Below are 24902 nucleotides of genomic sequence, written 5' to 3'. Positions count from 1 at the left end.
GGGAGTGAAGGGGGGATCCTGCGAGATAGCTGGCACCCGGCATGCCGGTAAGAGCAGCGAAGACGCCTAAGCACAAGTCGGCATTGCCTGGGGCTAAAATGGCGGCGTCCCCAACTACCCTTTCTGCTCCGGCCCAGTGGGGTGAATGGGCTCAAGAAATATCGCGAATGGTAACGGCAGCCCTGGAGGATCGTCTGCATAAACTGCAGTCTGCTGTGGAGGGCTTTAATGAGCGATTTGAGTCACACAATACTAATATAGCAGCAGTGGAGCAGCGAGTATCCGATGGGGAAGACGCAGCACTACAAGATCGGACTAGTGTGTTCGCATTGCAGGCTCAGGTGGCTACCCTGACTAGCAGATTGGATGATCAGGAAAACCGCCAATGCCGAAACAATTTACGTGTGGTGGGTCTCCCAGAGCTCTGAGCAGACCAAGATCTTTATAATTTTTTCCAAGTCTGGCTCCCGATGCGGCTGGGTCTGGAGCCGCCGGCGGCTGGCTTCCTTTGCGAAAGAGCGCATCACATGGGGCAACGCTCGGGGGATAATAACCGCACCCGAGCAGCGATCGCGAGATATTTGAACTGGAAGGAGAAAGAGCTAATCCTCCAAGCTTATCGGAAGGCAGGATTGCTGGAATATGAAGGGAGGAAGCTGCTGTTGTTTAATGATTATTCTCCCCACGTGGCTTCCCTTTGCAAAGAAATGGCGCCTCTGTGCACAGCGTTCCACCGGCAGGGAGTGCGCTTTGCGCTCATTTATCTGGCGTCCCTGCGCATCTGGCGGGAGGGGAAGCCCCATACATTCCCAGACCGAGCGGCTGCCCAGCGTTATTTGGACTCTCTGCCCGCGAGTGTCAATGGTGGAGCCCCTGCAGCTGTTTGATCTGCTCTAAAGTGGCCGTCTGCTATCAACATCTTCTCTCTGTGGTCTTCCTGCCCTTGTGAGTACTGTCAGACTTCGGAGGCTGGGATTTTTTGAGCCTCTCAGAGTTGAACTGTTTGGTTTCTGTTGGCATGAGAGGGGATGCATTGAGTGACCCGGGATCGGCGGGGCATGGTGTTTTGGCCGTGCTCTCCCTCTGCTGCTGGTCCTGAGGACTTGACTGTCTACCGTGGCCCATAACACTATTTCTTCCCTGTTGATGTTGACCTTTCATCCCGGACTGACTGTGAGCTGTTTTCGTCTGGCGGTGGTTGGCTCTCCCTGTTGTATGTTGGACAGTTTACCCGCTAGGGGGGACTCTGGGTCTATGAGAGCTCCGAAAAGGACATTAGGTTGCTCCAGTTATTGGGAGCGAAGTTTCTGGGGGGGTTTTCCTTCGGTTTTGTACGGGATTGGGTGTTTGGGGGTGCCTCTGGGGATGGGGTTCTCTGGGGGAGGGAGTGGGGCTGTTCTCTGTTTCCTACTGTGCTGGGGGGGACTTGGATATGGCTTTGGGGAAGTTTATTTCAGGGGGTGGGTTGAGGTTGGTGGAGAGGGGGGGTGGATGTGTGACTGTGGGTCTGTGTGGCTGTTGTGTGTATGGGTTGGGGAGCGCTATGTGTGTGTGGTAGTGCAGCAATCTATGGGGCGGGGGGGGTCGGTGATTCAGTGTCCCGTGCTCTTCTTTCAGGCTTCAGTATTCCGGGATGGGAGGCCTAGCTGGGGGGCTGCCCGTCTATTGTATTTCCATGTTTCCTGATATTACATCTGGGGGAATTTTTCTTAATGACTAAGCCGACTATAACTACCCTAAATGTGGACGGGATTCATTCTCCTATTAAGAGAAAGAAAATTTTGACCTGGCTCCGCAGGAGAGGGACGGATATCACCTTTGTGCAAGAAACCCATCTTTCCCAGGTGGAACATCTCAAGCTGCGGAGAGATTGGGTGGGCGAGGTCTGCTCGTCTTCCTTTGGTACCCGGAAGCGAGGGGTTGCTATCCCTATTCATAAACAGTTGCCCTTCCACACTCATAAAGTTCTCCAAGATCAGGATGGTCAATATGTTCTAGTCTTGAGGGAATTGTGGGGGCACAAGTGGTTATTGTGTAATCTGTATGCTCCTAATGTGTATAATCATAAATTTTTTTCAGCTTTGCTTGCCAAGATAGCCATGTATCCTGATTATCGACCGTTGGTGGGAGGGGACTTTAATATCACTGTAGATCCTGCCCTGGACTGTAGTCCGGCAAAGACGGGGGCAAGGGACCATGGAGCTAAGGGGGTAAATTTTCTGCTTAGCCAGTTGCAGTTATTGGACATTTGGAGGATTTTGCATCCCACGGAACGCACTTATACCTTTTATTCCCATCCCCACAATGTATATGCTAGGTTGGATTATCTGCTGGTATCGCCCTCTCTGCTCCCCAGGGTGGCTGGGATAGCTATCAAGGAGGTTCCTTTGTCGGACCATGCGCCTGTTGTCATGGAACTTCAGTTTACGCCAGCACCAGAGGAGCGACATTGGAAATTTCCGTGTTACCTCTATAGAGATCTTGACTTTCATAAATATCTTCGGGAACAGTGGTTGGAGTATAGTTCTCATAATAACATGGACGATGTTCATCCAGTGACCTATTGGGAGGCTTCCAAGGCGGTTTTGTGGGGGTTCATTATTGCTTATCTTTCTCGTGGCTCTGTCGGGGGAGCTTAGACAGTTGAGGGCACGCCACAGTACTTCTCTTTCTGCGGATGACAATCTTCGCTTGCTGACCGTCCGGCGGCAGATAGATGCAATCTTAATGCAGCAGGCTTCTCGTGATATTTATTTTCAACGGTATAAACTGTACGCCTGGGGGGGTAACACAGGGAGGCTGTTGGCCAGTTTGGTCCGGCCTCCATGCACCCGTCAGGTTATCCTGTCCATCCGGGACCAGAAGGGTACTTGTTACACGCAGGAACAGCAGATTCAACAGCAATTCGTTCATTTTTATGAATCTCTGTATGCTAACCAGCCGTTCTCGGATGCGGATAGGGATGCTTTCTTTCAGGGGCTCAAGCTCCCTAGGTTGACAGAAGCCCAGTTGGAGCAACTGAATGCCCCTATTAGTTCCGAAGACGTACAGATTGGTATTAAGAAGCTTAAGTTAACTAAGGCACCGGGCCCAGATGGGTTTGGATCCGAGTATTACAAGATTCTGTCGGATCAGATCTCTCCTGCTTTGGCGGGGCATTTAATGCGCTCTTTGAGATATGGGGTTTGGGGACTCCTAACATGGCCCATGTTGTGCTGTTACCTAAGCCTGACAAGGACCCGGCCCAGGTGAGTTCTTATTGACCTATTTCCCTCCTTAATCAGGATGCTAAACTATTTGCCACAATCTTGGCACATAGATTGAATGCCTTTTTGCCGCTGCTGATCCATGAAGACCAGGCAGGATTTGTGCCGGGCCAATATGCATCGATGAACCTGGTTAGAGCCCTGATGGCCCTTCATTCCAGGCGTGGTTTGGAGGGCGAATCGGCTATTGTAGGCCTGGACATGGAGAAGGCCTTTGATAACATCTCTTGGCAATATCTTTTTTGGGTTCTGCGTCAGTTTGGCATAGAGGGTTCTATTCATCATTGGATCAGGAGCTTATACCTACAGCCGCAGGCCAGACTCTTAGTCAATGGTCAGTTTACTGCACCGTTTGCTTTGGGACGGGGGACGCAACAGGGCTGTCCGTTGTCTCCGTTGCTTTTTGTGTTAGCAATCGAACCACTGGCTGCTAGGATTCGGGGTGATCCGTATATTTGGGGCATCCGCATTGGAGGCAAGGAGAGCCGCGTTAATCTTTTTGCCGATGATATTCTCCTTTATCTAGACCAACCTAGACGTGATTTGGGGCGGGTCCTCGAGTTAGTCCGTTCCTTTGGAGATCTTTCTGGTCTGCGCGTTAACTGTGATAAATCTGAACTTCTGCCCTTACGATCCACTACGGCGGAGTCCTGGCATGTGAGTCTTGAGATTCCACCGGTGAAGGGGCCGATGCGTTACCTTGGTGTATATTTAAGCCCGGACCTCAAGCTTCTGTATCGATATAATGTGACCCGTCATTTGGAGGCGATTCAGCACTTGTGTGATAAATGGAGAGATCTTCCATTGGGTATTTGGGGTCGTGTGGCTTTGACTAAGATGGTACTTCTCCCCAAGATTTTGTATCCGTTGCAGGCTGTGCCGCTTTGGGTTACTGAGAAAGAGGTGCGTTTGTTTCGTTCGCTTATCTCCTCTTTTATTTGGCGTCATAAGCGGGCCAGGATTAGTTATGCCACCTTGGCCCTGGATAAATATAGAGGTGGGTTGAATCTTCCCGATCTTCGATATTATAATGTTGCTGCTCTGTTTCGCTTTATTCATGAAGGATGGTCGGGTTGTTATAAATTTTCTTCCCAGGGTTGGGTAGAGTCCTGGTGTGCTCCACACTCGGTCCTGTCCCTTCTGCACACCCCGTTGTCGGCTATACCAGGAGGTGGGGCCAAGTTTGCGTATCTATTACCCCTGCGGCGTGCGTGGCGGTGGTGGCGGCATCGGCAGGGGAAAACTCCGGCAGCTTTCCTTTTGTTACAGTTGTATGGAAATACTGATTTTCCACCGGGAGTGGGCCATGCCTGGTTTCGGCACTGGGAGCAGAGAGGGGGTAGAACTCTTCAAGATATCTTTGCAGTGGGGGGGAGGGTCATTTTCCTTCTTTTGCTAGCTGCAGACTCACTGGCATCTGCCTCAGACTCACTTCTGGGCTTACCTTCAGTTCCGGCATTATTACTTGTCCCTTGACCGTCGCTGGGGGGAGCCTTGGCTCTGTGGTCAGCCTTGGATGTTCAGTTTTTTCAGGTATCTCCTGCTTCTAACAAATTAGCTACCTGGTATCGGATTCTGAACAACGCGTCGGACCTGGGCTCTATTGATCGCCTGGCTTCCCAGTGGCAATCAGAGATTGGCACTACTCTGGATCGTAAGACCTTTCTTGATCTCTTTGCCACTGTGCATGCCTTGGGGGGGTTCCACGGACTTTAGGGAAATGCAATTTAAAATTCTGCATCGGGCCTATATTTCTCGGGCTCGGGGAGCTTGTATGGGCTTTTGGGAGGAAGCAGTTTGTACTAAATGCAATCGTTTCGTAGGTACTCTTACACACCATTTTTTGGAATGCCCTTCTTCTGCCTTATGGCTGCAGGCTCTTCCTTTTTTGGAGCGCGTCCTCCAGCTAGCTGTGCCCTGGTCTTATGGGTTTCTGCTCTTAGGGGATCAGTGTGAGTTAAGAGAGGAGGGGCTTACACTTCCCCAATGCAGGGTTCTCTACATGGCTGTCTTGGTGGTAAAAAAGCTCCTGTTGCAGCATTGGGTGGAAGACTCGGTGGCATCCTTCCCACAATGGCTGGCTCGATTGGCTGAGGTGGGGAGATATGAGCTTCAACGTATCCCTAAGTCTGGGACTTTGGCCCACCGCTGCTATCGGGATTTGTGGCAGAGAGCGTTGAGGATTTGTTCCAGCTTGGAGACAGTGGGCACGGAATCACTCCTTTGATTTTTCTTTTTGAAGGGGCTGATGCCTTCTTTCTGTTTGTTTTTGTTGTTGTTTTTTGTTTTGCTTTTCATCGGATAGCTGCACTTGGTGGGTGAGGGGGTGAATATCGGGGGGTTTGGATGTCTAGATGTGGGCTTGGGATTTGCGTGTGTTTGTCTGGCAGGGTTTGCTATTTCAAAATGTCAATTGTGATGGGCATCCACCCATGGGGTTTTTTGTATTGAGCCGCATTTGTTGTCATAGTCTCCCGTGCTATTTTCTGACTGCTCTGTTTTATGTTTCTGATTATTCTGCTCCTGGTTGTGTGTTCCTTTGCAGTTGTTAATAAAGATAATTTGAAAAAAAAAATAAAAAAGGAGTATCTGCCTAAGCCCGATTCATGATCTGGAACGGGTTCTATCACTTCGCTTCACTGTCTAAGAGATGTTGCACAGTAGTGCGGACTCGGGACTCCTTTTCTGGCTGACCCACCAAATAGTCCAGAAACAGATCCAGAGGCAGGCAAAAGAATCTTGTACCCCTATCTATATTGTACTCCTCCCGAATGATGTCCAGCACCCATTGATCCAAGAAAACATGCGTCTACTCCTGATAAAACTGAGAAAGGCGACCTCTGATGCGAGGAAGCTCTGACTGACTCCTGGCGTCATTGGGTCTTCTTAGGTGCAGCCACTGCTAGGCCTGAAGCTGCCTGGAATTGGAACTGTTGTAACGACGGCGGTAGCTCTGGGAATATCTCCGAGAGGAAGATCCCACAGAGCCCCAACGAAACATGCGGAATGAAAATTACTACAATCCCTGCCCACTAGCCAAGACCTGTTCACAGGAAGAGACTTAGGGCGGTACTCGGCAATCCTGATCATGAGGTTGTCCAGGCCTTTACCAACGAGAAGCTGGCCCTTGATGTGCACCACTGTCTAGTGGGAATAGCCCAGAGCAAAGAGCAGGGCATGAGAGGCTTTTCTAAGTGCTGGTCAGAGTGTCTTATATGCAAATATGATTAAAACCTTTAATCATATAGTTAACAAAAGAAAAGGAAATTAGAGAGAGAGAGAAAAAGAGAATAATAATATTCAGTACAGCTGTGTAATTTGCTGGATAAGCAGAACTTAGGGAAATATTGGGTGCATAAATAAACTATCTGTAGAGGTAAATATTTAAACAGTAGCAGAGTTCTTGCTCTCTCTTTGTCAGGCTTGTAGCCAAAGGATACTTTCCCGTGTTTTTCAGGGGTTCTTCGTCTAAACGAGTAAGCTCAGGAGATTGGTAACAGATGGCTTTTAGTCTGGCTGAGCAAGGGAAGCCTATCTTCAAATCTCTTAAATATACTTTAATAATTATTGAATGTATGGTTTGTTGGATGTATGGTGTGATATTCAAACATACAAATGTTTTACAAAACTAATAAATACTATAAAGTTTAGATTTTGGAAAACCCAGACGCAACATATAGAGATTGGCACGCAGCTCCTGATTGGATAAGGCCCGACTTAGTCCAGGAAGAGGCGGTTGGAGCATACCGCGAGTGATTTCCTGCACTCGCCAGCGCTCCGGCTGCTCTCCTGCTGCCCTCTTCAGTCTCCCCCATGAAAAACCGTATTCGCATTTTTTCAAGATTCGCAGGGATTCCTGGAACGGAACCTCCCCCCGTAAATATCAGGTGAGTTCTGTATCTTGGTTAGAAAGAGCTAGTGATTCATTATTTAAGACTATATAAGGGCTGGACAGAGAGAGAAACAAGATGGCGACGAGAGCAGACGCCTGAGTAGGAGGCTCCCTCTCTTGTAGTCGGCCGGCGCTTGCTTTGTGACCTAGAAGCCCTCTTACCTCAATATGGGTAAGAGGAAAGGAGCCCTTCACAGCAATCCTCCGGCGGCGATAGCAGCACCGCATCTGGTGCAGACTACAATTGAAGGAGCGTTGGTCCGCTCGAGCGAATCTGTGGGGGCTACTTCAGGGGCAAGCCTGAATTCGTCAGGCGAACTCAGCCAGCAGCTTCGGGCGTTGCTGAGCCTGGAGCAGAGGCAGCCACCACCACAACCCGGAAGCAGTGCAGAGTCGGAAGCTCCTGAGGTAATGATGACCTCGGAGGGAACATCGATCCTCAGAGAAGGACAGCCAGCTCCAATTCTATCGGGAGCCGAAGAAGCCAGAGAACAGCGGCAGTTTTCCCACACTGCAGAGGAGGTGAGAGGAGCTTCGGGAGGAAGTAACATTAACTTTGGGGTACTGGAGAAGCCTAAGAAAATAGATATGGAGGCTTTATGGCAGGCCATATCAGTTATGGACGCTAACCTCAAATTGTCTTTTTCCACTTTAAAAATTGACTATGGGATTATCTACTCTAAAGTGGAGCAACAGGGCTTGGCCCTTAAAGATTTAAGTGAGAAATTAGAAAAACAGGAGTCAAGAATATCCGAAATGAAAACTTTGGACTTAGAATTGGTAAAAGAAAGATCATTTACTGCTAGGAAAATGGAAAGTTTTGAGAACCAACTAAGGAAAAATAATTTGAGACTCCTAAATTTTCCTAAATGTCCCTTAATTTTACCAATGGAGATGGCAAGAAAGTACTTTAAGGAAATTTTGCTAATTCCTACAGAAAGTTTGCCACCAATTGTTAGAGCTAATTATTTTCAAGTAAAGAAACCTGTGGAAGTTTCCACTCCTAATGAGATTCAAGGGACAAATAATGAAAACATGAACTTAACGACATTTCTGGAGAACTCTTTAGAGGTTATAACGGAAAGGAAAACCCTGTTAATAACTCTTGCTTTAGAAAGTAATAGAGAATATATATTACGCTTGTTTTTTCATCATATTAATGATCAGTTTTTAGGTTCTAATGTTTGAATATTTCCCGATATGTCATTGAGATATCAGAAGCGTAGGAAGGAACTCTTGGCATTATGGCCAAGAGTCCTAGCCTTGGGAGCAAATTTTGTGTTGAAATTTCCTGTAAAATGTTTTGTTTCACATCAGAATAAGAATTACTTATTTTTTGAACCTAAACAACTGATAGGATTTATAGAATCTAAAGAGCAAGTAGTGCCTGTAGCTGAAAATGAGTAACCTGCCATGAATGGCTGTAGCACTGCAGAAAAGTGCCGCTTTCTAAGCTGGATAAGATTTGTCTTATTTCTTATTTTTACTTTTTCTTAAGTCTCTCTCAAATAGTTGTGGACTAAATAACTTGAATTATAATTGAGTAACCAAAACACTGTATCAAGTGGATTTGGGGTTATAGATTTTCCTTTCAATAATTTTTGTAAATCTGTGTATACAAGTATGTTTATTGCTTGTTTGTATTAAATAAATTGAATAAATAAATAATAAAAATTTTAAAAAAGACTATATAAGAAGGGTATTGGTTAAAAGATACATTCTTTCTTTCGAAAAACAAGGTTTGCATTTCTTTGGTAAATTGTCAGTCTAAGTGGTGCTAAGGAGTTCTTTTAAGAATATATACATTATAATATTACATATCTAGTATATTTTTAGAAATTACTTTAATATATTACTGTAAATATATTATATATTTATAGTAAATATATTACTGTAATATAGTGTGTGTGTGTGTGTGTATATATATATATATAGTTTATAAAACTTTTTGTCTGTTCAGAACATACAGAATGTCCTGCCTCTTAACAAAACATGTTAACTGAACATTGAAAGATTGAAATGACGTGTCACTGGTCACTGCAAGATTATATAAGGAACTATGATGCCCTTTTTCAAGTGGAGACCTTATCTCCCCATGCATGGATGACAATCTCATGGGTGATACGTCTCCCCCACACAGACTGTTTATGGGGCTTATGGGAATGTATGTAATACATATAATTAATTGCCATTTTAATTTTAATTCTAATTTTAACCTCAAGTTTAATTTAATATAAAATTGAATAAATATTATTTTTATGAAAATACATCTGTGTGTAATAATTGGCATGAGATATCCTATGTTGGGACGTGGTGCAGTGCAAGCATGCGCACCCTTGAAAGGATGTCTGCTTAGAGTGGCCTTGAAGGACAGATCCAAAGAGTCCAGCATGCAGACACTGCATAAGCAGAAACTTTGCTAAGAACTTGAATGAGATCATAAAGGGTGTCTGCTACATAATCCACACCATCCAGTATCAGCGGAGGACAGGGAAGAACATTTACAGAGGACGCACCTCGCAATCTGGAATGACATACTCAGGCCGTAAACGAAGCAGCCACCGCTGCTGCTTTGATACCCAAAGATACCACTTCAAAGAGCTTTTTCAACATAATGTCCACTCTGCAATCCTGAGAATCCTTAAGCATTACACCCTCCTAACTAGGGAAGGCTGTGCACCTGATAACCTGCACCACTTTAGGCTGTTCAAAAACCTGCTGAAAACCAGGCGCCGAAAAAAGCTCTCTGGAGAGTCCCACAGTTCTATAACCAGCCCAAAAAGCTGAGGATGGGATGGAAAAAAGGAAGACAGCACATTAAGAGTGGTCCATGATGGAAGCCTGAGAAGTGGAAGGAGATAGATTCAATTTGAGCTCTTTCAGAACATCAGCAATGAGAAGACAGACAGAATCATGCTTAAAAAGCCTGTGTACTGTAGGGTCATCCCCCAAATCCGGACTCTCAGAGTGGCCAAGTTGACTAGTCCCAGCAATGGTATCATCTGGATCCAAAATAGAAGAAATGTCAGGAGACAGCATGGGCATAATATCTGAATGGCAACTGATGCAATCGAGGTCCGCCACTACAGGACAAGAGGGCTCCCGAACATAAAGCTCTGCTGCTGGCGCAACAGGCCAAGGCAGCTCCGACGCACTCGCTGGCCATGACGAACAATTGAGGGTCCACAGAATATACTTTCCAGAGAAGCCAAATAAATTCCAGTGAAAAGTCACACCCCACAACTATGGCAGTGAATTGTTGAGACACAAGAGTCCTCAGACTCTGAATGCAGGCATTTTGCACCAGATGCCAGTAGGTCTTCTGGGTGATATTTTTTACCAAAGACATAGACCCAGGTCAGTTCCCCAGCCCTAGAGTATGTGGAGGAGGCCAAATCCGAAGTTCCTGCCTCCTTCCTCTGCGTGCTACAACACTCAGTACACAATCGCTGATCTGGGGCCAATCCGGTGCAATCACTGCACATATTCAGCAGATTAGGAGCTGGGGAGTCCATCCCATATAATTTTTAGGCAAATCGAGGGGTTTTGAGGCAGAAATAAATCTTTGAAAAAAAGATCCCTATAAATCCAAGATGGCCATCGCCAGCGAATTCGTGCCCAAAATGGCAAAAATAACAAACACACAAAAATTAAAAATCGCGATTTGGGATCTAGGGAAGGTGGGAGACCTGAACCCTACCCTCAGAAACTGTGAAAAGGAGAAATTAGGTTCTTATCTGCTAATTTACTTTCTTTTAGCCTCTCCAGAGCGGCATAGGCATCTTACAAGCGGGTTATATCTCATCATGACCAGCAGGTGAAGACTGAGACAAAACTTTGGAATGGTACTAAATAGATTACTCCTCCTAATTACCTCAGTCTGCCAAATAGCCAAGCAGAACTAAGAACTGTAAACAGAAATAAACAAGACTCCGACCAGGAGTAACAACTAATATAACTAAATGCTGTTGAAAAATGCAAAGGAGAGATCCCAGCAAGAAAATGTCCCCACAGCTCGCCTGCTGAGCTACAGCCACTGTTCTTCAATTCTCCTTGGCCTAGAAAAATACTAGAAACCGCAGAAAAATCAAAATCTGCACATGCAACACCGAGAATAACAACACAACAATAGACAGGGTGGGGTCCTATGCTGGTCTGGATAGGCTAAAACAGTGATTCCCAACCCTGTCCTGGAGGAACACCAGGCCAATCGGGTTTTCAGGCTAGCCCTAATGAATATGCATGAGAGAGATTTGCATATGATGGAAGTGATAGGCATGCAAATTTGCTTCATGCATATTCATTAGGGCTAGCCTGAAAACCCAATTGGCCTGGTGTTCCTCCAGGACAGGGTTGGGAACCACTGGGCTAAAAGAAAGTAAATTAGCAGGTAAGAACCTACTGTATTTTTCAGACCATAAGACGCACCCATCTGTAGAATAGGAAAAATAAAAAAATAAAAAAATTGGTTCAGAATTTTCTTCTTCTTGGTTTTTCCTCTTATACACATAGGTGCGTCTGGTGTGTTTGGTGCTGGGAAGCTCGCAGCTGCCCAAAGCCCCCCAGTACCTTTTTAGTGGTGGTGGTCCAACGCAGTCTCCTGGACGGCTGCCTTTGTCTTAGAAGAACAAAGCACAATGCAGAAACGCGACCTTTGCACTTCCTGCCTGGTCCTGCGCCACTCTGTGTTTGGCTGCAGCGCAACCAGGCAGGAAGCGCAAAGGTCGCGTTCCTGCATTGTGCGTCGTTCTTCTAAGACAAAGGCAGCCATCCAGGAGATTGTGCTGGACCACCGTCACTAAAAATGGTATGTGTAAATATATATAAGACTACAGTACAGTATAACCTTTATATTAGCAAGTATTTGATATTGATTTTAATCATGAACTACTTAAATTCAATTAATTAAACCAAGGGCTAGCTGCACTAGTGTTTTTAGCGCGCGCTAACCCTGCGCTACACAAAAAATACTAACGCCAGCTCTATGGAGACGTTAGCGTGTAGCGCGCACTAAATGCACGCTAAAACCGCTAGTGCAGCTTAGTAAAAGGAGCCCCAAGTGTCTTCCATATATCATTTTTCAAAACCTTAAAACCAACCCCCTCTACCCCATAAAGTGCACATTCAATCATACAAATTGATTACCGGAGTAAATATGTATCTTGGGTATGAAAAACTTAGCCTCACTGGAAGACCTTGAAATTTATTAATAAATTAACAGATATTCCAATAGAGAAATCCACTTATCAATCCTTACGGCTAAACTCCAAGATTCAAATTGGCAAGTCTGGGATCTTATGGAAGCAATGGATGCAGGCATACACTAGATGTTTTATCAAATGGGAAAATGCTTGATTTTTCACGACTGCAACAATCATTCAGTATTTCAAAGTCTCAAAATTATAAGTGGTTGCAGTTGAAGCCAGCCATTCAGAAGGGGTTCCCTGATTGGCGAAATCTACAAAATCATTATAGCTTGTAGGTCCTATGCTTCCAGACAGATTTCATAGGACATCAGGCCACCCAGTGGTATAAATTAATATCTGAATTCTTGAATAAAAACCAAAATCTAGTCTGAGAGACATTTGGAGCATTGAGATAAAAGCAGTATATTTCTGCGTATCAATGGCCGCGAATTTGGACTTGGAGGATGAAATGTACAGTGTCAGCATCTATGAGACAAACATAGTTTTTCTTGTTACATAGATCTTTTTGGACCCCCGTTAGGTTACAAAAGTTAGTTATAAATCTAATAGATGCTGGCACTGTCATCTAGAAAACCATGAGACAGCCTTAACAACTTTTGAGTGTGTATTATTTATTATTTTCACTTTGACACACGGTTGTGTATTGGTTTATCACTATAATTCACACAAAGGATGCCCGGGGATGTTTCACAGATAACACCCCTTTGGATGTATGCTTGTGACATCTGGATCTTTAGGGGCTTGTCCTCATTGCAGGCTGTGTGACTGAGGGCTCCCTTCCACTATTTGGCAGTGTGTGGTTTGGGCTGTCTCTCCCCCTCACCCTATTTTTTTTCAGGGTGCAGGGAGATCTTTTCTAGTAGGCACTGTCATCTGGACATTGGGACACTGGATCATCTGTTGTTCTATTGCCCTTTGATACTCAACTTTTGGAAGTCAATATGGGGACAGATTACTACCGTACTGGAATCATCAATTCCATTGACATATAAGGTATTCATATGTGGAACATTATTGCATATTAAGCCTCCCATGGACCTCTATAAATGCCGGCTTTTCCAATTATGACTGGAATAGCAATGCAGATGGTAACTCGTAATTGGAAAAATTATGATCGCCTCAATTTTCCTTTTTGGTGGGCGAATTTATGCTCCAGCTATAGGTATGAAAAAATGCTGACATGTTGGGGCATAGTAATTTATTTAAACTGGTTTGAGGCCCATTGGCATCTTTTATTACTTCATTATAGTTGTCTTTTGTCTTTAATTTTTGTTTCCACACATATCTAGGGAAGGGTGAGAGGGTGGGGGGGGGCTTCTTCTATCTTAATCTTAGCCCTTTGAGTACATACATCCAGGGTGGGTTTACATTACTATTTTAAATAGGGATAGGTTATTGAAAGAATCTATGTATTTGTGTTTTTATTGATTAGTCATTGGGTGGGTGGGTGGGATAAAATGGTTGCTCATGTATGTCTATGATGAATGTGCTTTTCTTGATTTATTATGTTTATATACTTGTGTATTACATTGTTAATATTTGGAAAATCAATAAAGAATTTTTTAAAAAAAAGAACTCTTAAGATATTAGGCAGGGAAGCACGAAAGGAGACCACTCCACATGTGGCACACCACTCCTCAAATGTACGCCAAAGTCGCATATAAGTTTGAGAAGTGGAAAGTCTCCAGGACCCCAACAGGGTAGAGATGACTATCTGAATACCCCCTTCTTACCTAGGCGTTCCCTTTCAAGAGCCAAGCTGTAAGACAAAAAGGACCCGGATCGAACATGGGAATAGAACCCTGAGTCAGAAGTTCGTCGAGAGAGAATAAAAGAACCTAAGTAGTACCTCTGCTGGGTCAGACCAGGGGTCCATCATGCCCAGCAGTCCGCTCACGTGGCAGCCCATCAGGTCCAGGACCTGTATAGTAATCCTCTATCTATATCCTTCTATCCCCTTTTCCTTCAGGAAGTTATCTAATCCCTTCTTGAACCCCAATACTGTACACTGTCCTATTAAACCCTCTAGAAGTGCATTCCAGGTGTCCACCACCCTTTGGGTGAAGAACTTCCTAGCATTGGTTCTGAATCTGTCCCCTCTTAATTTTTCCAAATGCCCTCTTAATTTTTCCGAATGACCTCTCGTTCTTGTATTTATCGAAAGTTTGAAGAATCTGTCCCTCTCAACTTTCTCTATGCCCTTCATGATCTTGTAAGTCTCTATCATGTCCCCTCTAAGTCTCCTCTTTTCTAAGGAAAAGAGCCCCAGTTTCTCTAATCTTTCCACATTTGAAAGGTTTTCCATACCTTTTATCAAATGGAATGGGATACAAATGAGTCATGGAGCACGTAAACCAAAACGGCGCCTCCGGCATATTCCACTGCATCTGGATAACATCCTGAATGTCCTGATGCATAGGAAAAGAGCAGGATGCAGAGTGGATCCCTTTAAGAGGAACCTCCACATGCGGGGGTCTCAGGTGGCGCATCCACAAAGCGCAACACCGAGGAGACCTGCTGAATCAGAACTGTGAGCTCGTCTCTCTGAAAAAGGCGCATGATGGATGCCTCCTCGCTAGTAGACAGAAAAACTGAATCCCCGATACCAGCGGCCGTCTCCACAAGTGTCCAGGTCCTCACTTAAGTCAACATGCTCCTCAGACCACAAGTCTTCGTTCCAAGCAACCAGCAGGTGCTTGGACGAGAGAGGAGACGCAGGGGGTGATAAAGAAGTAGAGGGGGCAGAGCCTAAGGGGATGTGGAGGAAAGCCCCTCCTGAAGACCCCCGGGGCAAACACAGAACCCCCAGCCACCTGAAAATAAGCTCTGCATAAAGTAAAAAATAAAACTGGGGGAAAAAATCCTGGCGGCCCCATGGGGCTCCCTGCCACAGCAGGAGACCCAGCTACAACCTGCCCCTGTTTTTCCAAGACAGGGAGAAGGTCACCTGAGACTGCAGAGCAACTGGAGGGTCTTCCTACCAAAAAATGGCGAAGTTGCAGCTGAAAATGACCCCTCCAGGGCCGGCATCAGCTGTGAAAGAAACAGCAGCTGGGGATTCCCTCACAGCTTCGGAAGTAAGTGAATCCTTTTTACCCTCACTGTCGGCAGTTGAGGAAATCCCTCCGTGGGCGACTGGGGAAGACCGGGCTTCCCCGCTGTCAGTTGCCGACTCGCGAGACACTTTTGGCAAGAAGCCCTGGCCGCTGGCACCTGCTGCCGATGAGGCTCCTCCAAGTGCTCCGGCCTTTGCAGCACTTACATAGACCGTCCGCAAGTGCCTCGCGTCTGGAGCAAAATGAGTACTTCTTTCCCTGTGAAGTGCTCATTGCTCCATACCCGACCTAACTAAAGAAAAGTGCCAGTTAGTTGAAAAATACAGTATAATACATTAAATTTAAAGGGAAAGGAATCCTTCAGACCGGCACTGCCTGAGGATTTTTTTTTTTTTTAACATAGAACAGACTCCCCTGGCTCTCAAAGCAGTATGCCTTGCTTGAATTAGGCTAGGTAGCCACCTTGTATATAGTTTTTAGAACTACGTTGCAAGCTCCGATAGTTGAACACTGCATAAATTATCAGCATGATTCTAGCCAGTTAAAATGGAGGGTTATCGATCATTGGAAGGAAAAAGAGGGGGAGGGGGTGGTTAACGTGGAAGAAAAACTCAACTACAAAGAACAACGTTGGATTTACATATTAAATACAGTTACCCCTTATGGGCTGAACACAGAGCTTGAATGGCTATCTCTAGTCTGATTTAGTATGATTTAGTAAGAAGAACAGAGTAGTGGGAGGAGTTAGAAAAAGAATAATGAGAAGTAAGGAACAAGTTACAGTATTGTGAGCTCCGATACGTCAGATGACACGTCATTACGTGTCTTCGGGCTGATTGGAGCTCCTATGATATTTAAACTAAAGAACGCTGTCGGCCCCGCTGTAAAGTATTGACTGTTACAACGGAGGTAGATGGCTAAGGGTGAGTAACAATTTAAAAGCCTTTGGGTCAAGAAAGAGCTTGTTTCTTAAATTATATAACTGAAACATGTTCTACATGTAAGAACTGTACTGGGTTACACTTTGTTATAACTGAAACAGGTTTTAATCTATGGTTTTGTTGGTGATTTGTAGGGATTGAGCCTTGAAAAAGCAAGCGAGGCGAAACATGTCAGCTTTGACATCCCTTATTAGTGCTGACATCTCTAACCAAGAAGACTTAGCCATATTTTAAGCTAAGTATTTAACTTTATAAGAGAATATCTTTATAAGAAAAGTATAAATAAGAAATATAAATAGCAGAAAGCTCTATGAAATAATAAATAATAAATGACCCGATGACGAGCAGACACATAAAGCTCAGGACAATGAGAAGTTTGAGTCCTGAGTGGTGCCACTGAGGGTCGGGTTAAAAAATTCTAAAAACTATATACAAGGTGGCTTCCTAGCCTTAAGCAAGTTTATTTTGGCTATATTTATAAATTGAACATTTTGGCACCTTGATAAAAAATTCAGTATTAGTGCGTTGATTTGATTGCTTGAATTAGGGGCAAGGCTTACTGCTGAGGTACCTCAAAAAAAATGTTGGGGAGGTGAAGGAAATGGGGGGAAGGACCAGCAGAAGACCCACCGAGTTTGACACCCCCGAGGTCAGATGGACCCCCAAACAGGGCCCACCCAAGCTCAGTCCGGCACAAAAACAGGGACTAGGAGTCCTGAACAAAATCCAAAAGACCTACAGAAGGGAGATGGTTACAACTCACTCACACCTGCTGGAGACTGCAAGAAGACTGAGGTAATTAGGGGGAGTAACCTATTTAGTACCATTCCAAAGTTTTGTCTCAGTCTCCACCTGCTGGTCATTATGAGATATAACCCGATTGCAAGATGCCTATGCCTGTCTGGAGAGTTGCTAAAGAAATGCGATTTAAAACTCTTCACAAGCCACCCTTGAAATTCCCACAGGAAATAATGGAGGGTACTCACAGTTCTGTGGTGGGTTTGCCTGTCTGCAATTTTAAAAGCAGCCAAGTGGAGAAAGACTTTATGCCTTAGAAACAGCACCAAATGCCAGAGTTGAAGATCTTCGGACTGCTAGCCAGCCAGACTTGGACTATAACCTCCGCATCACAAATCCTCTGCCATGTGGTTGGGGGAGGGAAAGGCAGCCTGCACCTTGAAACCCAGGTGGGTTTCACTCCAGATGCATACAGCCTGCACCTTGAAACCTATGACAAGGTCACTGGCAAGTAGACTCCCAAGGGAAGGGACCCCAAGCATTCTAAGAAAGGTGGCACACAGCAGGCTGGTTCCACAAATCCACCAAAGCTTCTCTGTGAAGATGCAGTTCAGCACCATAGGACTGTGTCCTTTTCTCCAACAGGGGACCACCGGAAAGGGGTTTCAAGGCACTGAAGCCACCAAGAAACAAACTAAGTGAAAAAAATAAGAAAAAGAAGCAGAGCAACTGCCAGATACTTCTGCATGGATTGTTTGCAAAAATTGTAACTGAATATATTTACTAGCTCTCAGGCTAACAAGGTGGAGCATGTACTCAGAAAAACTGTGGATTTCTGCAACTCCCGGATTGCATATGGAATCTGGAAGGATTGTAACAGAATTCTCCATTGGATACACAGGAGGATACTAATTAGACTGTAGGGTCTCAACTTGGGACTATCCAACTAAGAAACATCAATAGTATGGATGGGCCAGCGAGGCAAGAAGTGAAAGATAATTGTATGCTCTTCCCTGATCCTTATTCACTTTAGATGCATTAACTTGACAACCATGCACACGCTCAGGATTCTGTTGTTCTGGCAGGGCTTATTTATCACAATATAAACGACTGGGTTAGGTCAAAAAGACAAAGTTAGTTCCTAAAAAGCAGGATAAACTAATGAACTGATAGAGGAACTAAAAACTACTTCAAAACACTTTTAACCCTGGACGGTGCTCAGAATCCAAGATGGAATTTAAGAACTCAAAGCGGGGGAGAAACCCCTACCGGAACTCTTATGGTATCTATCATTGCACCATGATTACTGTAAAAAGTTGTTTGAAGCTCTTGATGAATTGATTCTAAATTTTTAATCGTTAATGATTTGCAAAGCTTTAAAGTGACTTCCGGCTATAAATGATTCAAAAATGATGACTTAGCTGGAGATTGCTGCTAGCGTTAGTCTGGCTGGGTCCTGACGCGTTTCGCCGCACTGGCTTCCTCAGAGAACCCGCTAACAATTTTCCATTTAAGCTTGTCCTAGTTCAAATCAATAATTTTTCTGTTTCCTGTGTTAGCGGGTTCTCTGAGGAAGCCAGTGCGGCGAAATGCGTCAGGACCCAGCCAGACTAACGCTAGCAGCAATCTCCAGCTACGTCATAATTTTTGAATCATTTATAGCCGGAAGTCACTTTAAAGCTTTGCAAATCATTAACGATTAAAAATTTAGAATCAATTCATCAAGAGCTTCAAACAACTTTTTACAGTAATCATGGTGCAATGATAGATACCATAAGAGTTCCGGTAAGGGTTTCTCCCCCGCTTTGAGTTCTTAAATTCCATCTTAGATTCTGAGCACCGTCCAGGGTTAAAAGTGTTTTGAAGTAGGGCTTATTTATCGCCACATATTTCGATTACTTTTACATCATTCCCAGAAGGATATGGAAAGGTGTCACTGAAAACCCTGGTTAAAATATATCAATAAATGGACGGACGTTCAAGTTCGCATCAATATCTAATAGCTCAGTCCAGGACTTCATTAAAATCCTGATCTTAAGAGTTGACTGCAGCCAATAATATTAACAGAACGTCCACAGCAAACAAGATTTGGTACCATGCTCGCCAAAATTAACTTTTGCATGCTTTCTCTGACCTCAGAGCCACGTAGATTTACTAAGTACTGTATTTAGAATTAAGAAGGAGCAGTGCCTAATAATGAGGAGAAATGTTTCGTTACTTTAAATAAAATTGTACAACCCCTTTTTTAAGGAAGTTCTTCAAAAGCTACACTTGTGCAAGAAACGTGTTGTTTTAAAGTTTACACTTTTTTTTTCTTTTCTTCAAATTAGCTATTTTAATTCTTACTATACTGTTCCTACATTTTTTTTTTTTTTTTTAAAACAGTGCTATGGCCTTTTTACATCACTACAAAGTATGAGAAAGATGATTTTAACTTTTCTCAGAGGCTCCAAGTAATCACCTGCACAAGAGCAACTTAGAAACACTACCGCCGGTCTCTGGGCTACTAGACCCGCAAACGACACATTCCCTCCAGTTCGCTCTTGACCAACCACAGCTGGGAGCGGGCCTGGACGCTGAGCTCAGCCCCAGTACAGTACTACTGGCCCGGCCTAACGCAGGCACAACCCAACACAACACCAACCTGGTTGAGTTCATTTTCCGCTGCTATCCGGAGCTTAGGGTCTATAGTGCCCTTTAGCGCCTGGATAATTCTGTTGGGATCCATGTTTTGCCCCCTTCTCGGCTTTTTCTTACTAGCCCAGGGCCTGGATTTTATTTTTATGTAGCCGCCACCACGCTGGTCCAATCAAAATAAAACTAAGGCCGATCAATGCAGGTTAAAGGGGCGGCAATAGCAGAGGCAAGAATACCCTGTTGCAATTCCGTACGTCGGTTTACGACCGTTCGCCGCCGCAAAGCGCATACAGGAATTCCTGTACTGCCGCAGCTACTAGCGTAAGCCGCCATATTGTTCACAACGCCGTCTCCCATCAGGTGTCCCGTTTTGGGGTAGTTTTTTTTATTATTATTGTTTAGGCGCATATTTTCCAAATGGATTGCGATGTATGGCAATTTTGTGTGCTTCCTTTGCGATCGTGTGTATGTTTATCACCGCAGAAGTGAGGACAAAGCTCTCCGGTCCTATTATTTATCGGGGCGCAGCTGCGCTGAGGCTCTGCCAGAAAGGCAATTACTTTTGCAGGGATAAGAGGAAATGTGAGAAAGGACGAAATAGCTGAAAAGGATACTCAAGAGAGTCTTGGGGTAAAGCAGACAATTTATTTTCTCTGGTGTCCAAATTCAAAAAGAGCAAAGTTGTAGCAACTTAGTGTAATCATCCATTATATAGTTAGTTTACTAATTTCTTAGACCCTCCTGCCTGCCTGTTCTTTGCTTAGCAGCAATAACAGTTCACAACCTACAGGGTGGCTAGATGGCAAAAAATTTTCCGTCCAAACCCATGGCAAAAAGTAGTCCAATGTGCTCAGAGTAGCACAAATAATTGCCGCTGGAAACCCCTCTAATTTATCAAACAAGTGCTTCATGCAAATACAAATGTTTATTTATACAATGTACAGATCCCAGTCCATAATGGTGTACAAAAGACCAAAACCCACATACAAAACATTCAGGAAAAACACAATAAAAACAAACATCCTCTATAATAAAACTCTAAGCACGCATGCGCATTTACAACACTGTGATCTCTGACAGCATGATGTATGACTCCATGGCTGTGTTCGATTTTCAGCATGAGCGACGTTGAGAGCAATGGCAGGAGGGTGTCATCTGGCCTGGACAAAGTTGACAGGATGCGGGTGCTGCGAGGCGTCTGGCTGCTACTGCTGCACATGGAAGTGGAGGGGGAGAGGGAAAAGGGGCTGCTTTGGGAGGAGGGGTGTGCTGGGGGGCAGGTAGCAATCTTGGTTTGCTCAGGGAGCCAGAGACAGACAGCGGCCAAGGAGCGAGAAAGAAAGACAGACAGACAGGGGGCCAGGGAGAGACACAGACAGAAAGAATGACAGATAGACAGGGGGCCAGGGAGAGACACAGAAAGACAGACAGCGGCTAAGGAGACAGAAAGAAAAACAGACATCTATTCTAGCATCCGTTAATGTAATGCGCTTAAAGACTAGTTTAACATAAAAGTACTTCCCAAAATGAAAAGCTCTTCAAACTTCTGGATATAAGGAGTCCAAAACAGCAGCAAATTTATTTTACTAGTGTTAAGTTTCAACTGCTCCTTCAAAAAATAGTGAAACCTGTGGAAATTCACTGTCAGATATTGGCTCAGTATGGACATAGCACCATGAATCAATAAAAGGTTTACAAGTGGGTAAAAAGATTCTGGTTGCCCATCAACATCACACACACAAGCACACTGACAGGGCAGATGCCATGATTAGAGAAGACTGATGTATAACAGTGTCTAAGTTGACTGCAAATTTGGATATCGGCTATAGATCTGCATTTGCCATAATGCATGATGACTTGGGATATAGGAAAGTCTGCATATGATGGTTTCCCAAACAGCTTACTGATCTGCACAAGCAATAGCATGTGGAGGTTGCAACCCAGATCCTGAGATGGTATGAAGAAGATTCGAGTATTCTGGAGAGAATTGTCACCATCAGCAAGGCATGGGTGCATCACTGTGACCCAGAGAACAAAAGACAAAGCATGATGAAGTAAAGGAAGCAATGTTTACCTGGCTTTGGCAGCAGCTGAAAAACTTCTTTGCAGGAAGCTAGTTAACGATATAACAAATGCGCCATCTTGCATGGAGACTATGTGGAAAAGTGATATGTTCAATTGCTCACAGTTATTTCTATTAAAGCTATTAAATATATTTTGCCTTAACTTTTTGATTTACCCTTGTAGAATATGGGGGTTATTGTCCAAACTGAGCACTGATAAATAGTTAAGGGGGACATCAGAGCACAAATCTCTATAACAAAGAAGCTCTCTACTTCAGTCCACATTAGTGCTGCCCGATTCGAACCGATTCATTTCGGGTGAATCAATTTGAATCGATTTACCCCGCTAAAAAATCAGCCTCCCAATTCATTGACCCTCCCCACTCGCCTTCTAAAGCAGGAGCAGCAGCGCTGCCTTTTGCTGACCTGCCGCTCCTGTTTTAGAGGGCGAGTGGGGAGGGTCAGTCGGGAAGTGGCTTACCGGCTGGCCTCCTGCTGCTGTGCTGTCTCTGCAGCGGTCCCGCCCCTTTTCTGACATCAGAAAAGGGGCAGGACTGCAGCAGAGAGAAGACGCTCCGAAGTCCTACAGCAGCTTGCAAAGATCGTTAGCGCCAGCGATCTTATTGCAGGCTGCTGAAGTTAGGAAGGCTAATTCAGGAGGCCAGGGGGAACAGCAGGCCTTCCGGAGGGGGAGTGTAGCCCTTTGGGGGGGGGGGAGGTACAGGCCTTCAGAGGAGATAGGCAGGCAGGCCTTCAAAGGGGGGGGGGGACAGGCAGGCCTTCGGGGGATTGCAGGCCTTCAAAGGGGGGGGACAGGCAGGTCTTCGGGGGGAATGTAGGCCTTTGAGGGGGGGATAGGCCTTCAGGGGGAGGTGCAGGCCTTCAAGCAGGGAGCCCTGGTGTAGAATTACACGGAGGGAGGGAAGGGGGGTTCAAAGAGACATGCATAATATGCATGTCTCTTTGCATTGCATATGCATTGCATATGCCGGACTTTGAGGGGGAAGAAATAATGGGTCTGTAAATAGAGGAGAGGAAGAGAGATGATGGACAATGGGATTTAGGGAGGGAAGGAATAGAAAGAGAGAGAAGTTGGACAGAAGGGATGGTGTGGAGGAGGGGATAGAGATACTGGATAGGAGGGTAGTTGGGAAAAGAAAGGGAGAGATGGACTCTGGGGTGGTGGGGAAGGAGAGAAAGATGCTGGATGAAAGGGTAGTTAAGAAAAGATGGATCTGTGGATGGAGATGAAAAAAAAGAAAGACGCCAGACCTCCAGGGGAGGGAAGGGAAACGGAAGGGGTGGAGAGAGATGGCAGAAGGATGGTTAGAACGGAGAAAGAAGGAGGCCCTGGCAAGCAAGTTATCAGAAGAAAACCAGAGCCTGGGACCAACAAGATTTGAATGACCAGACAACAAAAGATATAAAAACTAATTATATTTTCCCTTTTGTGATTACAATATGTCAGATTTGAAACGTATCCTGCCAGAGCTGGTGTTAGACCGCACATGTGAGCTAGGATTTAAGAGAGAGAGGAAAAGTCTTTTTGTTTGTTTATTTTGTTTACACCACAGCACCAGTGTGGTTAGGAGAAGCCAAAAGGGAGTGAAGAGGCTATAAAATAAACCCAATGAAAACTACTGGGTCAAACTTAAAGCTATGTCTCCCAAAAAAGCAGAATCATACAACAAAACTAGAAAGGAAGAACTAATAAAGTAAACTTCACTTGAATATATAAACTTTCAACCTGAGAGGTGCTCAGAACCTTGAAAACCAAGGTGGAATGAATGCTAATGGGGACAAGCCCCTATAGACATTTCAGTGTTCATTGCATCCTCTCCCGTGTTAGAAAGAATATAGTGAACCAATTTTTCAAAAAATTGAGTATATTGTCCCAAAACAATCATGTGAACAAAATAGTAACTTCAATGTTTTTTCAAAAATGTGAACTTAGCTTGCATGGGTGCTTTAGGAAGCTGTCTCACTCCAGGACACTGGACTGTCTATAGGGGCTTGTCCCCATTAGCATTCATTCCACCTTGGTTTTCAAGGTTCTGAGCACCTCTCAGGTTGAAAGTTTATATATTCAAGTGAAGTTTACTTTATTAGTTCTTCCTTTCTAGTTTTGTTGTATAAAATAAACCCACCAGGATGTTTGAAAAAAAACACCCAATTGGGCAGGAAAATCGAATCGAAAAACCAATTCAGTAGGCTGAATCGAATCGAATCAAAATTTTCCTGAATCGGGCAGCACTAGTCCACATTTACTCTGTGTAACAGCTTTTGAACTGCAAAAAACATTTTGTCATTCATATCCAAACAATGCAGCAATGGAAAAAAAAGTTCAGCAGGGCCCTGCACAAGATATATGCAGGGCCAGTTTTAGATATGCTGGTGCCCAGGATTTAATTAGAAATTAAGGAGGGGGCCCCTGATCCCCTCTCCTCTCTGCACCATATCCCCCACCTCCCAGTACTAACACACATAAAACAACTTTAAATTACTTTTTTACACACAAAACACAGACTTTTATCAAAGGATCACAAATAGAATTAGAAATTGAACTGGGAACCCCTTCCTCCTATCTTCTTCCTAACTCTCTGAAAATACCGCCTTATTCTGTACCATCACTAGTCATGACCACTGATCTCTTCTTGTAACAGACCAACCATAAATGTTTTGTAATCCGCCTTGAACTGCAAGGTAATGGCAGAATAGAAATCTCTAATGTAATGTAATTACAACACTGGAGAAATAAAACCAGATATGTACTTCTTTCTGTACTGAACACACAGGGATCCCAGGCCCAGGTCCACCATAAATTAGCCATTTCCCTTGCTGTGGCTGGTGGAGACCCCAAAACCCTGCCAGTTGAAGACCATCTCCTCCAGTTTAGAGATAGTAATCTCCAAGCTCTGCAGTTAGCGGTAGTGTTTCTGAGCTGCCACCAGCTGCAGAGCTTGAAGAGGTCTGGCCGCTAAACTAGAGGAAGAGATCATCTTCAGCCAGCAGGGGCTTTTCAACTTAGATATTTATATTTTGCATTTGGCTAGGAGGCATAGGGCATGACAGGAAGAAAATTGAGTGTCTGCCATTTTATTG

The 24902-nt window shown here is 44.6% G+C and overlaps 1 protein-coding gene across 5 annotated transcripts in view; it reads right to left on the bottom strand.

Annotated features, from left to right (window-relative positions):
- IPO8 (importin 8) overlaps window positions 1-20066 on the bottom strand; it is a 441493-nt gene extending 421427 nt beyond the window's left edge. The window contains exon 1 of one of the 5 annotated variants that reach the window (XM_033950674.1): window positions 19745-20066. In XM_033950674.1, the coding sequence (XP_033806565.1) occupies window positions 19745-19828 (84 nt within the window). In that variant the 5' untranslated portion in view covers window positions 19829-20066. The remainder of the gene's footprint in view (window positions 1-19744) is intronic. The other 4 variants (XM_033950671.1, XM_033950672.1, XM_033950669.1 and 1 more) reach the window with 4 other exon arrangements.
- Between the last annotated feature and the right edge of the window lie 4836 nt (window positions 20067-24902).

The sequence above is a fragment of the Geotrypetes seraphini genome, chromosome 7 (genome assembly GCF_902459505.1).
Source record: "Geotrypetes seraphini chromosome 7, aGeoSer1.1, whole genome shotgun sequence".
NCBI classification, from domain to species: Eukaryota; Metazoa; Chordata; class Amphibia; order Gymnophiona; family Dermophiidae; genus Geotrypetes; species Geotrypetes seraphini.
Note: the sequence above shows the minus strand (reverse complement) of the source record. Positions and strands in the feature narration are given on the sequence as shown.